This window comes from Sminthopsis crassicaudata, chromosome 5 (genome assembly GCF_048593235.1).
Source record: "Sminthopsis crassicaudata isolate SCR6 chromosome 5, ASM4859323v1, whole genome shotgun sequence".
NCBI classification, from domain to species: Eukaryota; Metazoa; Chordata; class Mammalia; order Dasyuromorphia; family Dasyuridae; genus Sminthopsis; species Sminthopsis crassicaudata.
Window position 1 is genome coordinate 177,269,655 of NC_133621.1, and position 13,710 is coordinate 177,283,364.

The window sequence follows — 13,710 nt, forward strand, 5'->3', positions numbered from 1 at the left end:
ATCAAGTACTGACTTCTCTACATAAACATCGTATCCCTCCAATAGTAAGAAACTGCCTACAAAGCAGTCTATTTTTTTGCTTTCTTTTCTTTGTTTTGTTTTCTTTGGTGGGACTCATAATGTCTAACATGAGGTAAGAATTTAACAAGTGTGTGTTGACTTGAACTTTATTTCATTCTACAGACATGTGTCTGGTAATAATTAATTGACAATATTAGTTAAAATGAAATCAATTATAAAATAGAAATGTTATTCAGAACTCAAATTCACCAACATAGCTTTAACAATAAAGATTTGACTTGAAGGTTTTGAGTATAAGAAGGCCCAGTTTTGAATTATGTGTGTCACCTAAGGATTGATCCAGGTAAAATTAGAGAGGATTATCACAATGTTGATTAATTTTTCAACCACAGCAACTTTCAAAGGCAGTCAAGTTGCTATAATCTGTTGGTGGAGAGTCCACCCTGACAAAATCACAAAGCCTTGAAGTACATGTTGAGGCTTAAGACTGGGAAGGCTTAAGAGTGGGCAGAGTAATTGGTAGATTAATTTTTAAAATTTTCTTTGTGACTTCATCAGTCCTGGGAATACTGCTTCCTTGGTGCCTCACAAAACTCATCTACCATTACAAATCTGTGACTCATAAAGATGCTTAGGACACTGACAAGTGACTTGCCTAAAATCACATAAATAGGTGCTAGAAGACTGATTTCCTCACTTGGAGACTCTCCCTCAACCTATTGTACTGTCTAGGAAGTTAGTCTTATTTTTCTTCATTTTTCACCTTCAGTCATTTGTTTGTTAGAAATTAATTCTTCTGCCTTCTTCATAGTCATTAGTGCTGAGTGGTAAATAAGAAGATGCTTGAATTTCTCCAACTATGTTAGGTTCATTTAAGTCATTTAAAGAAGGAGACAGGCCAAAATAACATTTTTATGGGTTGCAACTTGTAAACAAAAGCATGAGGCAACAAATGGTTATCCAACAAATGGTTATCAAATACAAATAAAAACAGTGTTCTGCTACATCACAGTTCTGGGAAAGGATTTGACAGTGTGATTGATGTCCTCCTAAGTCAGTAATTTTTGAGAATTTTAGGCAGTGGACAAAAAGATACAAAGCTGACTGCACTGATGAAAACAGAGATGATTTTGATCAAGAGACAAAGAAATATTTAACAGACCTGGCAAAGATATGTATTTTTGGGCAATAGTATTCTTAAAAATTATGAAGTTTAATACACTGAAAATAAAAATAACTCCAAGGTTTCACTTTACCTCAGATGAACTGGCACAGATGACTAAAGAGAAAGAGTAGCTTCTGCTCAAAGTTTTTTGAGCATGACAGAATATAGTATGGTAACTGAAGTGCTCGTTTTACTATTCTGTATTTCAATTAATATCACTTAAGAAAAGTGACCAAACATTCCATATCCCTTCTCCTGCTAGGATAATCACACTACAAGACAACTATCCCAAGGAAGTCAGTCTTCTCCAAAATTTCCCACTCCCCCAAATATACCAACATAGTGATAGGTATATACTGTGGTAGTAAAAATTTGGAAACAAAATGAATGAATGCAAACTAGGGGGTACATGAAAAAAATTATAGTAATGAAGTAAAATTCTGCTGTATGAAATGATGAATATGAAGAATTTAGGAAAATGTGGGAGGATCTACATGAACTCATGCAGAATAGAATAAAATAATCAAATGAATTATATAAAATGATTAAAATGATATAAATGAAAAAATCACTAAAAGCAAAATTAACTTTGAATTATGGAAAAAACAAATGAAAGTCACTGAATTAAAGAAATATAATTCGCTACATGGCAGAGAAGTAGGAGACTATTAGGAAAAACAGGATACACAATGACAGATATGATATTGTTTTCTATAACAGCTATTGTTAATTGTGTTTTTTTGCAACAAGAGGGTTCAATCTGGTAGGGGTTGATGGCATATGATTGTGACATAAAGACAAAAGGCATCATAAGATACAAACTATAGATAGGATTTAATATCTCTCTCTCCCAGGAATCTACAAGTAGAATGGAAGAATATTGTTTCCAGCATATAAATTTGACAAAATAAAATACATTGCTGTTATTACATTCTTTTCTGAGGTCTATAATAGTTAGAATTAAAATTGTATTAATTATTCATCCACTATACTCATTTTTCTCTGCTTTTAAAAAAACAAAAAAAAAATGCCAATTATCATTTAAAAATATTTATTGTTATGTTCTATGATTTCTTTTAAAAATAAATTATATTGGTCATTTTGTAAAAAAAAAAAAAGATGAAAAACATCAAACAAAGTGACTTTTAAAAAAGAAGAATTGCGCATTTAACCTATTTAATTGCTTGGTGTCTTGGGAAGGGAGAGGAAGGAAGAGAGAAAAAAATTTGGAACCCAAGATTTTATAAAGATGGATGTTGAAAACTATCTTTGCATGTATTTTGAAGAATAAAATACTATTAAAAATCAGAAAGAAAAAAGAATCCTAAATTTTAGAGGGCATTACAGTGTTCTTCAAAGTTCTATTTTATTCTCTGAAATAGATATTGACACGTAATTTGTGATTATTTTTATAGTGATAATTTTATTTATTTTTTATTTTCTAGTCATCTTTTTACAAATACTTACATGAACATGAACAAACTGAATGAGTGTCTCCTGAAAATAATGATTTTTGCTGCCTTTGAGTGCATGATAAAATCAACTACAATGCTACCTTCCAAGGATAAACTTATGAGCTGTCCTTCAATTTATTGACTTTTTCTCTATTCTGGTTTTATTTATAGCAAGAATGTCAAGATAAATCTCATTCTGTTCCTCCAGTAGTATGTCCACTCGTTGCTCACTCTATAAAAAGATCACATATCTAGAGTGACAATAACTAAGGCAAAATTTATAGATGATCTAAACACATACATATACACATTCACAAATCAAAAAACTATGTGATGGGGCATCATTTGTCCTACTCTCTGCCATCGTCACCATCAAAGATTATTATTGTCTGTTGTTATTATTATTCATTTCTGTCATGTCTGATTCTTTGTAATCCTATTTTGGGATTTTCTTGGCAGAGATGATAGAATGGTTTGCCATTTCCTTCTCCAGATCATTTTACAGATGAAGAAACAGGTAAATAGAGTTAAATGACTTGTCCAGGGTCACACAGCTAGTTAAGTGTCTGAGGTCAAATTTGAAATCAGGTCTTCCTGACTCCAAACCCAGTGCTCTATCCATTGTGTCACCTAGTTGTCTGGCAGAAATCTCATTTTTCTTTGTTCATGGGCTGCCATGGCCAAGGAGCTCATCACTAAATGACCAGCCTATCTGAACTTAGTTTGCTGGGATCTTAGTCAAAACATATGGCACAATAGAATCTGTCAGAGCAGCACATGTTCTTCTGGCATAGCCTTGAAAACAAAGGGTCACCTCTATTGCATCTAATAGCAGTAAGGTCTACTTTGATATAGGGTCACATAAGCCTTCCAACAGTGAACCAGAAAAAGGGAGGGAGAGAGACAGACAGAGATGTATATCCACATGTGCACACATACAGAAAGATAAAAGGATGAAAAAAGGCAGAAATTATTGTCTCCTGCTCCTCTGCCCAAGAGATGTGGAACCAAGTAATTAAAGGATAAAGGTGAAACATCCTTCACATGCTTTCCATGACTTCTCACCTTTCTTCTTGACAGAATTCTTAAAGCCTATTCCTTAACATGTTCTGAGGGTTGGAAGCAAAACCCACAATTTTTGCATTCCAAATTTTATGGCAGATATAAGGGTTCTTTTTAAGGTTGCTGTCCTTAATAAGGAAGAAATATATTTTGAATCAAGGTTTAACTTTATTAACAAAAAACCTCCTTTTAAATCCATTCACATCTTGTCACTCCCTTTTTTCTATTTGTCTAGTTAACAACTGACTAGTGCTGGGATGAATCTTAATGTCTTTAATCACACTCCAACATTTAGAAATTAACATGACATCAATTGATTAGTATAACTTTGCTTAGGATAACTAAAGAGGAGAACCCCTAACAACAGAGAGATAAGTTTGAGACTGATTAAAAAACAAATCTATCTTATAGATCTACAATTTTATCAGGGTAGGGACTACTAATATGAAAACTCCTTGAAGATCATCATGGGCAACTCATCTGTGACTTATAATTTTAAGAGTTGCCAATCAGCATTTAGAAATTAAATGACTTGCTTGAGGATGCACACCTAGAATGTGTCAGAGACAGGATTTGAGCCCTCCTCAAGTTCAAAAAAATACTATATTTAGTGTATTCTCTTTTAAGTCAGAGATGTATACATAGCATTTTAGAAAGATTTATATCAAAAAGTTTTAAAAAATGCTTTAGGACTTAAAGGAGTAAGCTTCAACAATATGAAAAAATCCATTCCATTAAAACTTAGGATAAATTAGGCATTATTATATTTACATTTTAAGATTGTTTCAATATTAACTCTACTACATACCAAGTCAGTGGCCTTGGGTAAAATCATTTGCTTGAAATTCAATTTCCTCATTTGCAAAATAAGGCAATAAGATGATATGTTCTTTCAGATTTTTTCTACTTCTAATATTATTCATCGGGATAGTGGGCAGTATAAGGATAAAATGAAAGAATTGGGGATAAAGAACCTAAAAAAGAATAGTGAAGAAAAAAGGGAGGGAAAGGAAGCCTGATGTCCATCTTCAAATATTTGCAATTCATCATTTGGAAGAGAGGTTAGATATGTTCTTGTACTTAAAAAATTATAAAAAATGAGTTGAAGTAAGGCAGTTTTAGGCTTAATATAAGGAAAATATTTTCCCAAAAGAGTTGTCCAAAAATAGATTGAATGGGCTGCCACTGAAGAAGTGATTTGCCTTTCGCCTGACTTTCTTTAAACATTACTATTTTTCAACTACTTATTAGGTAGGATATTGAAATTCCTCTTCAGGAAAGCAGTTGAAAAATGATTCTGAGACCTCTTCCTACTCTGGGATTCCTTTTACTTTCAGCTGTAGTTATAAAAGGGATGATACATTTATTCTCTTATCTCTCCAATTCACACTTCAAACACTTGCATATCTTTTAGCTTCAGTTCCTATTTTTGCTTGGCTCCATCCTTAACTTCCTTTAGAAAATTGTTGTTTTGGGAGGTTCAACCAACTCAAAACACTGGCAAAGGGGAAAAAAATAGACACTTCCTTTCAACCTCTGAACTTCCACTGCTTAACTGGCTAAATAAAAGTTACTTGTTTCTCTCTAAAGTAGGGTTAGGCAACTGCCAATAGCAAAAAGCTACAGCAATAACCCGGGCTATGGCAATAACAACTTGTGCTATGGTTCATTCAATAACAATTGAACTATGCTAGATATTAGGGAACATACCAAATTTAGATAAGATAGGATGCCATACATCATAGAGCATACAATTTAGTATGGGGATGACACAAAGATATATATATATATATATATATATATATATATATATATATATATATATATATATATATATATATATATATATATATATATATATGTGTGTGTGTGTGTGTGTGTGTGTGTGTGTGTGTGTGTGTGTGTGTATGTATGTGTATATATGTGTATATATATATATATATGTGTGTGTGTATGTGTATATATATATATGTATATATGTATATATATGTGTATATATATATATATATATATATATATATATATATATATATATATATATATGATAATGTGCCATTTAAGATCTGAAAAGTTATTACCAGCCACAGAGAATCAAAAGTCTTCACGAAAGAGGAAAGACATTTAAGTTGAATGTAAGGAGTAGGAATTCAATAGGAAAGACATTCTAAGCGTAGTGGACAGTGTGAGGAAGGAGCAAAGTCAAGAGATCACAGGGTATAATTTGGGGAGTAGAGAATAGTCCTACTAGACTGGCATGCATAGTCTGTAAAAAGAAGTAATTTGAAATAAGCCTGGAAAGGTAGGGTGGACAAAACTATGGCAGAAATCTAAGGTTTACTTGGTTGACAGTCACTAAAAATTATTGAGCTAAAGAATGATATGATATATGAATAAGAAAAATTATTTTGGTAATAATGTGAAACATGGATTTGGAAGGGTGTGAGATGGAGAGGTGGGAAACAAAGTGGGCAAGACCTATTAGTAATGTATTACTAACTGTTGAGGAGAGTATTAAGGAAGGCCAGAAATAGGGTGGTGGCAAGGGGAAGAGAGATTAATGTCAAAGATACTGCAGAGAGGCAATCAATTGGTAATGTAATGGCACTTAGAGGTTTAGGAGGGGAAAGGAGGTAATTACTAGTCTAAGGTTTTAAATTTCTGAGGCTGAATAAATATTGACACCACAGAGAGAAATAGTTAAATGAAAAGAAATACAGATGAACTAATCAAGCTATTTATGGCCACATGAGAAAAATATTCTAACTCACTATTGATTGCAGAGAGAAATGTAAATTAAGACAATTCTGAAGTACTAATTCATACCTATTAGATTGGCTAATGGGCCAGAAAAGGAAAATGACAAATGCTAGGAGAAATGTAGGGAAAATGAGACATTAATGCATTGGTGATGGAACTATGAACCAATTCAACTATTCTGTAGAGTAATTTGGAACTATGCCAAAGGGAAATTATGGATATCCTTTAAAAACTGTTACTCTTAGAATGCATCCCAAAGCATTAAAAAAAAAAAAAAAAAAAAAAAAAAAGGAAAAGGACTTATATGCACAAAAATATTTATAACAGTTCTTTTCTCAAGGCAAAGAATAAGAAATTAAAGGGATTCCCATCAATTGGGGAATAGCTGAATAAACTGTGGTATGTGATTATGATGGAATACAATTGTTCTGTAAGAAATGATAAGCAGAATGCTCTCAGAAAAACTTAAAAGTCCTCCATGAGTTCAAGGAAAGTGAAATGTACTATGTAAAAAAATAATAGGAATGTTGTGGGAATATCAGCTATGAATAACTTTGTTATTCTCAGCAAGACTATTCTGAAGGACTTATGATGAAAAATGCCATCTATACTCAGAAAAAGAACTGATTAATGCATATTGAAGCATACTTTTTTTTTTCGGGGGGGGGGCGGGTAGAGACATAGATCTATGTTTTCTTTCACAACATGATTTGTATGGCAAGTATTTTATAACTTCCCATGTGCCTTCTCAATGCAGTGATGGAAGGGGAGGAGGAAAAATAAATAAAAAGAAATACATTTTTGGGAAGGAGGGATAAGATAACAAATTCAGTTTTAGACATGTAGAGTTTAAGCTGGGATGTACAGGTGGATGTTCAGGTTTTTTAAGTCTAGAATTCATAAAAGAGGTCAGGGCTGAACATACCAATTTGGGAGCCACTGGCAAAAAGGTGGTAATTGAAGGTATGAGGAAAAAACCTGAAATTGACAAGGGAAAGAGTGTAGATAGATGGACAAAATACTATACTTATGAAAAACCCAGCCTGTAAAATGCTTTCCTCATAGCAATCATGTTAATAAGTAAATACAATTCAATTGTTCTCAATCCTTTCTAATTCCACAAACCAGAATGTCCATGGGATTTTCTTAGTAAAGATTCTAGAGTGGTTTTTGCCATTTCCTTCACTGAATTAAGGCAAACAGGATTATGTGAATTGCCCCAGGTCACACCGCTAGGAAATATCTGAAATCATATTTGAACTCAGGTTTTCTTGATTCCAAGCCTGGAGCTCTTTCTACTGAGTTATCTTACTATTCCAAAGCAAAGATTACTCTCCCCATCTTCTGGATGAGAAAATTGGTTCTGTCATAGATATAAGATGGAATCCAAACCCAAGTTTCTGTCTCCAAATTCAATGCTCCAGCCATTCTTTCAGAGAAAGCTAAGATTGGATGCTTCAAGCAAAGACAAGGTGAAAAAGGCATGATGAGAGACGTAGGAAAACTAAAAGAGACTGATGTTTCTGTAGTTGAAGGAGAAAATTTTCAGTAAAAATACAACAATGCTTTCAAAAAATAGCAAAGAAATCAAAGATAATGATTAAAAAAGAGCCACTGGATTAGATTTTTAGGTTATGAATGACCTTTGGAGAAATATTTGTTCTAATTTTAAAAATAAATTTTTATTGATACTTTTAAAGTTTAGAGTACTGACATTTTCCTGAATCCCTTTCTTTCCTTCTCTCCAGGTATGCCTCTTATTTGAAAAAATAAATAAGGGGAAAAAAGCAGTTTGGCCATATTAACCAACATACTAGAGTCTAACATTCTATGAAGTGTGCTATACCCAGCTGATCCCTTCTATAAAAAAGGGTATGGAGGGGTCTTTTGGAAAGGGTTTAGGAGAGAACTGGCAAAGAAGAAATAGAAACATTAGATACAGAAGGTTTTCAAAACATGAAACAATGTAAAGGGGAGAAAGATGAGACCAGATGGAATGTAAATCAAGGGAATTTTTTTTTTTTTTTTTTTTACTTTAAAGGAAGAATTGGAGAGACTTGAATTTTTTCATTTTACGAATAAGACAACTGAGGCCTAAAGAGGTTATTAAATGACTTGCCCAGGTCATAGAGCAATGAAAGGATGGATGGGTCCAGTACAATTAGGATTTGAACTCAGGACCTTTAGCATGGAATTGAACGCTCTTCCCTCACAACAACACTGTTTTCCCTGAGAGATGGATGAATGCTGGAATAATATCCCAGAGAAGATGGAAATAAAAGGACTAATAATATAAAGTTGAAAAATAGAAATAACTTTTATTCTGTGAACAATGAGCAAAAGGAAGAAATGGATCAAGATCCTGGGAAGTTCTGAGTTATAGAAGAAGGGTATTGTGGAAAAGTAGACTACTTCAATTACAGTGAAATTGGAAGCAAAATCTAAGATAAGGTCACAGTGAAAGAGGTGTGGAATGTAGAATCAGATAAGACTTGGATTCAAATTCCATTCACTTCAGAGGAAGACCAGGCACCAGTTTACTTATCTATAAAATGGGATTTCTATAGTATCTGGCTTACTTGTGACTTTAAAGCTCAAATGATATCAGTGAGGCACAAAGCATTTCAAAGTCAGTCATTGTTATTATTATCTACTAAATGTAGGAAGTCCCAGGTGAGGCCAAGAGGAGAAAAGAAAAGATTTCTAAGAGTTGCTCTGAGATATGGTATTAATAAGAATAGATGAAATTGCAAAAGAGCAGAAATCAGTATGTATTTAGAGCCTTGACTGTTGGGGTCTCAGCTCTGTAACTAGTGGTGCATTCTTCCATAAATCACTTCATTTTTTGAAACCTCAAATGCAAAATCAGGTTTGGAATAAATGTCAAGGCTCCTTCCAGTTCTAAAATTCCAAGATTTACACAGGCCACCTAGTCCCAGCTATACAAATTCCCTCTATAATATACCCAATCCACAATCATGCAATCTTTTTTTTTCCCCCCAAGAAAAGATTAAGATATTCTGTTCTACTTTTGAAGGGCCCTAATTTGGGGCATGTTTTGCTTGTTACCCAAACTTTGTGCAGTTTTCTAAAAACATTTTAAGTCATAGTTTGTATCCTTTTAGTCTTTTTCTTGGATTTTTTTTTCTTTTGTGAATTTAAGTACATTTCTTTTCTTTTTATATAATTTACTATCTCTAATAGGGATAGACACTGGGCCTGTATATCATTAGTAGAGAGTTGCTGGGTAAGGAACTATCACTGTCAAGAACACCTTTATAAACCACTTGAATTCATCTAATGGACAAATATTTTTCAAGCACTAACTCAAAATGCCAGGTATAAAAACCAGGTGTAGAATTCAAACATAATATTAAAAGGTTGAGAAAAGGACAGGGACTGGGCCTATGACTTCAATGGTATACAAATCTCATGATGGCCTTCCTCTATCAGTGCTGCTTGGCACCCACTCTGTCATTTATATTGTTTTTTTTTTTTTTTAATATTTAATATTTTTATTTTTCCTAATTATATGTAAAACAATTTTTACATTTGTTTTTAAAACTTTGACTTTTGATTTTTCATCATAAATCCTTCAAAGTACTCATGGATTACTGTATTGCTGAAAATAACAAAGTCATTCACAGTTGATCATCCCCCAACATTGGTATTACTTTGTATATAGTACATTTCACTTTACAGTGAAATAATGTACAGTTATAGTACATTTCAACTTAAAAATTTGCTTTATATAATTCATGGAGGACTTTCCAGGTTTTTCTGAGAGCATCCTGCTCATCATTTCCCACAGAACAATAATATTCCATCATAATCTTATACCATAATTTATTCAACCATTCCCCAATTAAGGCCATCCCTCAATTTAAAATTCCTTACTCTGAGAAAATTGCTGCTACAAATATTTTTGTACATATAGGTCAGCCATTTATATTCTTCAGTAATTGGCTAGAGCTCAGCTTCTTAAACTGTAGGTCATGATCCCATGGGATTGTATGCCTGAATGGTGGTTATGAAAATTATCACTTATTATCAGTAAATGTTTAATTTGTATATCTATTTTATATACATACATGCCTGGGGTCATGTAAAATTTCTTGAAAAAAATCAAGTGGCTTGTTCAAAGTCACATTGCCAGTGTATGTTACAGAATGTAAACACAGGATCTTTTGACTCTGGAGCTGAGCCTTCTTCTCTTCAACCTCTAGATTACTTTACTAGGTGATCATTATATAATGATGATTCTCAAATCTATCCTACCCTAATCTCTCTGCTGACATTTAGTTTCAAATCTCCAACTACCTTTCAAATATCTCAAAATGGAGGTTCAGTAGAGAACTTAAAACTCAACATATCCAAAACTGAACTCATTATCTTTCCCTCCAAATCTTTCTACTTTATTACTGTTGAGGGCACTACCCTTCTCCCAGTCACCCAGGCTCACAACCTGTGTCACCCTTGATTTCTTTCACTCCTTCTATAAGCTGTTGCCAAGGCCTTTTGATTTTATCTTTGTAACATCTCTCAAATACATCCTCTTCTTTCCTCTGACAATGTTACCATCCTCCTCACCTCATACCTAAATTACTGCAATAGCTTGCAGATTGGTTTCCCCTACCTCAAGTCTTTTTCCCCTCCAATCCTTCAATCATCAGGGATTTTCCTCTCACTCTCTCATCTTCACTTCAATAACCTCCAGTGACTCCCTTTCACTTTCAGATCAAATATAGAATCTCCTGTCTGACAAAGAAAGTCTTTCATAATCTACCCTGGAAAGGCAGTATCAATATTAGACCTTACACGCTTGCACATATTTTGCAATCAAATAACACTGGATTTCAAGAATAAGATACTTCATCTCTTCTCTTTTTGGCACTTTTTTAAAAATAGCTTTTTATTTACAAGATCTATGCATGGGAAATTTGACAGCACTGACAATTCTCCTTGGCACTTTCTTCAGCAGTTCCCAGACCTGAAATGCTCTCTAAATTTTTAGCACTACCTCCTGGCTTCTTTCAAAACTGCGGTAAGTCTCACCTTCTTAAAGAAGCCTTTCCCAGTTTTCCTTTAGTTCCTTCTCTCTAAGATTATTTCTACTTTATTTTGCATATTGCTTGCTTTATTTAGTATGCAATCATTTTGCATGTGGTCGCCTCCTTTACACAGTAAGTTTCAGGAGAGAGGGAGTGTTTGTTGTCTTTCTATCCTGGGCCCTTAGAACAGTGACTGGCACATAGTAGACATTTAATAATACATGCTTATTGACTGCTCTCAATCCACTACACCAAAAAACTGAAATACCGCAATTCCCACAACGAGATATTGACATACAATTCTGCCATCGTCTGAAGCTGACAAATGAATTCACAATTATTAATATTCTCCTTTCCCTTAATCATCTGCGAGAGGCTATTTTTCAAAGAGCCAGCAGATGAGTTTCTACAGGCACAGCGATTAGAATTGACTTATCAACTGCACCAAGGGCAAAGCACAGGCAATTCTCCGCACAGGGCAACGTTCAAATTTAATCGATGAAATCGTTTACAAGAACGCTACAATAAAGCCATCAAGCCTGTGTAGCACAAAAATGTTCCCCATCTTTCACCTGTGCATGAACACTGGCTTGGTTTTAGATTTTGCTGACTCATAGGAAGAAGTCGAGAAGGGTTTTTTTTTTTTTTTTTGAATCAGGAATTTTCATCCGTTTCTGAACGTTATGTTTCATTCTTTTCATTATGAGATTTAATTAAGTTTGTCGAATTTCTAAACAATTTGCCTATTGCCGTAGAAAGTATTTGGAACCTCAATAAATGCCATTCGTTCGTTCATTCATTCGTTCATTCGAGACACCCGCATCACTGAAAGGAGAGCAGTGTGACAACCAACCAATCTCCCCATTTTATAAGTGGGACAATAAACTGCCCCCACGCCCACTCCTGAAGGTGTCAGAGGAAGGAAGCGGACCCCCGCGTCCCGAGCCCCTTCCCCGTCCGCCTGGGCCCCCTCTGCACATGCACACCTCTGAAAGACCCCGGCATCCTGGGCCGCGCGCAGCACCCAGCCGATCAGCGGGACCCCGGCCAAGTGCTTGATGTTCTTCAGGGGGATGCCCTTACTGCCTCCTCTCGCGAGAATCAAAGCCGCCATGTGCGGGGTCTTCTCCCCACCTTTGCCCACGCCATTGCGGGCGTTGCGCTGTAGCTTTGGGGGTCTGCCCCGCGGCGGCCGACCTCGAGGGGAGGAGGTGGCAGCCGCCTTCTCAGAAGAGTCCATCTTCAGCCCTCTCCTCCTCCTTCTCCGCCACCCCGGCTCCGCCACATCCGGGATCGTTTCCTCTGCCACCTCAGCACAGCCCGGCTCCGTCCCCAGCCCAGCTTGCGGGAGGCCCGCGGGGGCCGCTGGGAGTTGTAGTTCTGGCGGCCGTTTTGCCTGGGCTCTGTGAGCCTCTGACTCTGGACTATTGTGAGATGGGCGGAGCCGAAGCCGGACTGAACGGGGTTGTTCTGTTTTATAGAGTTAGGAAATTGAACCTGGATGGTGCCTGAGAGACCTACAGATTTAGTGAAAGATTTTGAAATGAAATACCCCTCAGATACCCTTTTTATGAGTCTTTTTAGGGACAAGTGACGTCACTCTTGGAGGTTTTCCTTATCTGTGAAATACTGTTTTGAGTTTATCATTGCGCTATCTTTCATTAAAGGCCTCTCCGGAGCCAGGTGCTGCAGACACGCAAAGATATGAGTTAAACAATCCTCTTTAAAGCATTTTCAGTCTAGCCCAAAGCAGAAAGAGGCAGAGATCCTGGAATTTAAGGAAAGAATGTAGCTTGAAATGCAGATTCAGCAAAATGAAGAGTAACCCTAAACAACAAAAAAAGGAGGGGGCGGGGCAAGGTTTCTGTGATTCCGAGACTTTCAAGAATTTGTTGCAAAGAGACTGAATTTAATAGAAAATGTGATGTAGAAGATCCAAAAGAAATAGAAAGTAAACATCAAAGGTTAATTACTGGGACTCAAGGACACTATTTACTTTTTATAGGTGGAAATGCAAACTGTGCCTAAAACTGATTAATAATTGGGTATTTTGAAAAATTGGAGCTGAGGATGACGTGATCCTAAAAAGCAGAGCAATGTTGCAAAAGATAAAAAAAGTTATTTTGCAAATGAGGCTGGAGAGGAAAAACTGGCCTAGAAGAATCAGATAAGAGAGGAAGGCTTTCATCTGTTATGGGTT

General features: G+C 35.3%; 1 protein-coding gene across 2 annotated transcripts in view; it reads right to left on the reverse strand.

Moving 5' to 3' along the window:
• Positions 1-12,861, reverse strand: part of CMAS (cytidine monophosphate N-acetylneuraminic acid synthetase) — a 32,082-nt gene extending 19,221 nt beyond the window's left edge. The window contains exon 1 of one of the 2 annotated variants that reach the window (XM_074268854.1): positions 12,497-12,861. In XM_074268854.1, the coding sequence (XP_074124955.1) occupies positions 12,497-12,750 (254 nt within the window). In that variant the 5' untranslated portion in view covers positions 12,751-12,861. The remainder of the gene's footprint in view (positions 1-12,496) is intronic. The other variant, XM_074268853.1, reaches the window with a different exon arrangement.
• Between the last annotated feature and the right edge of the window lie 849 nt (positions 12,862-13,710).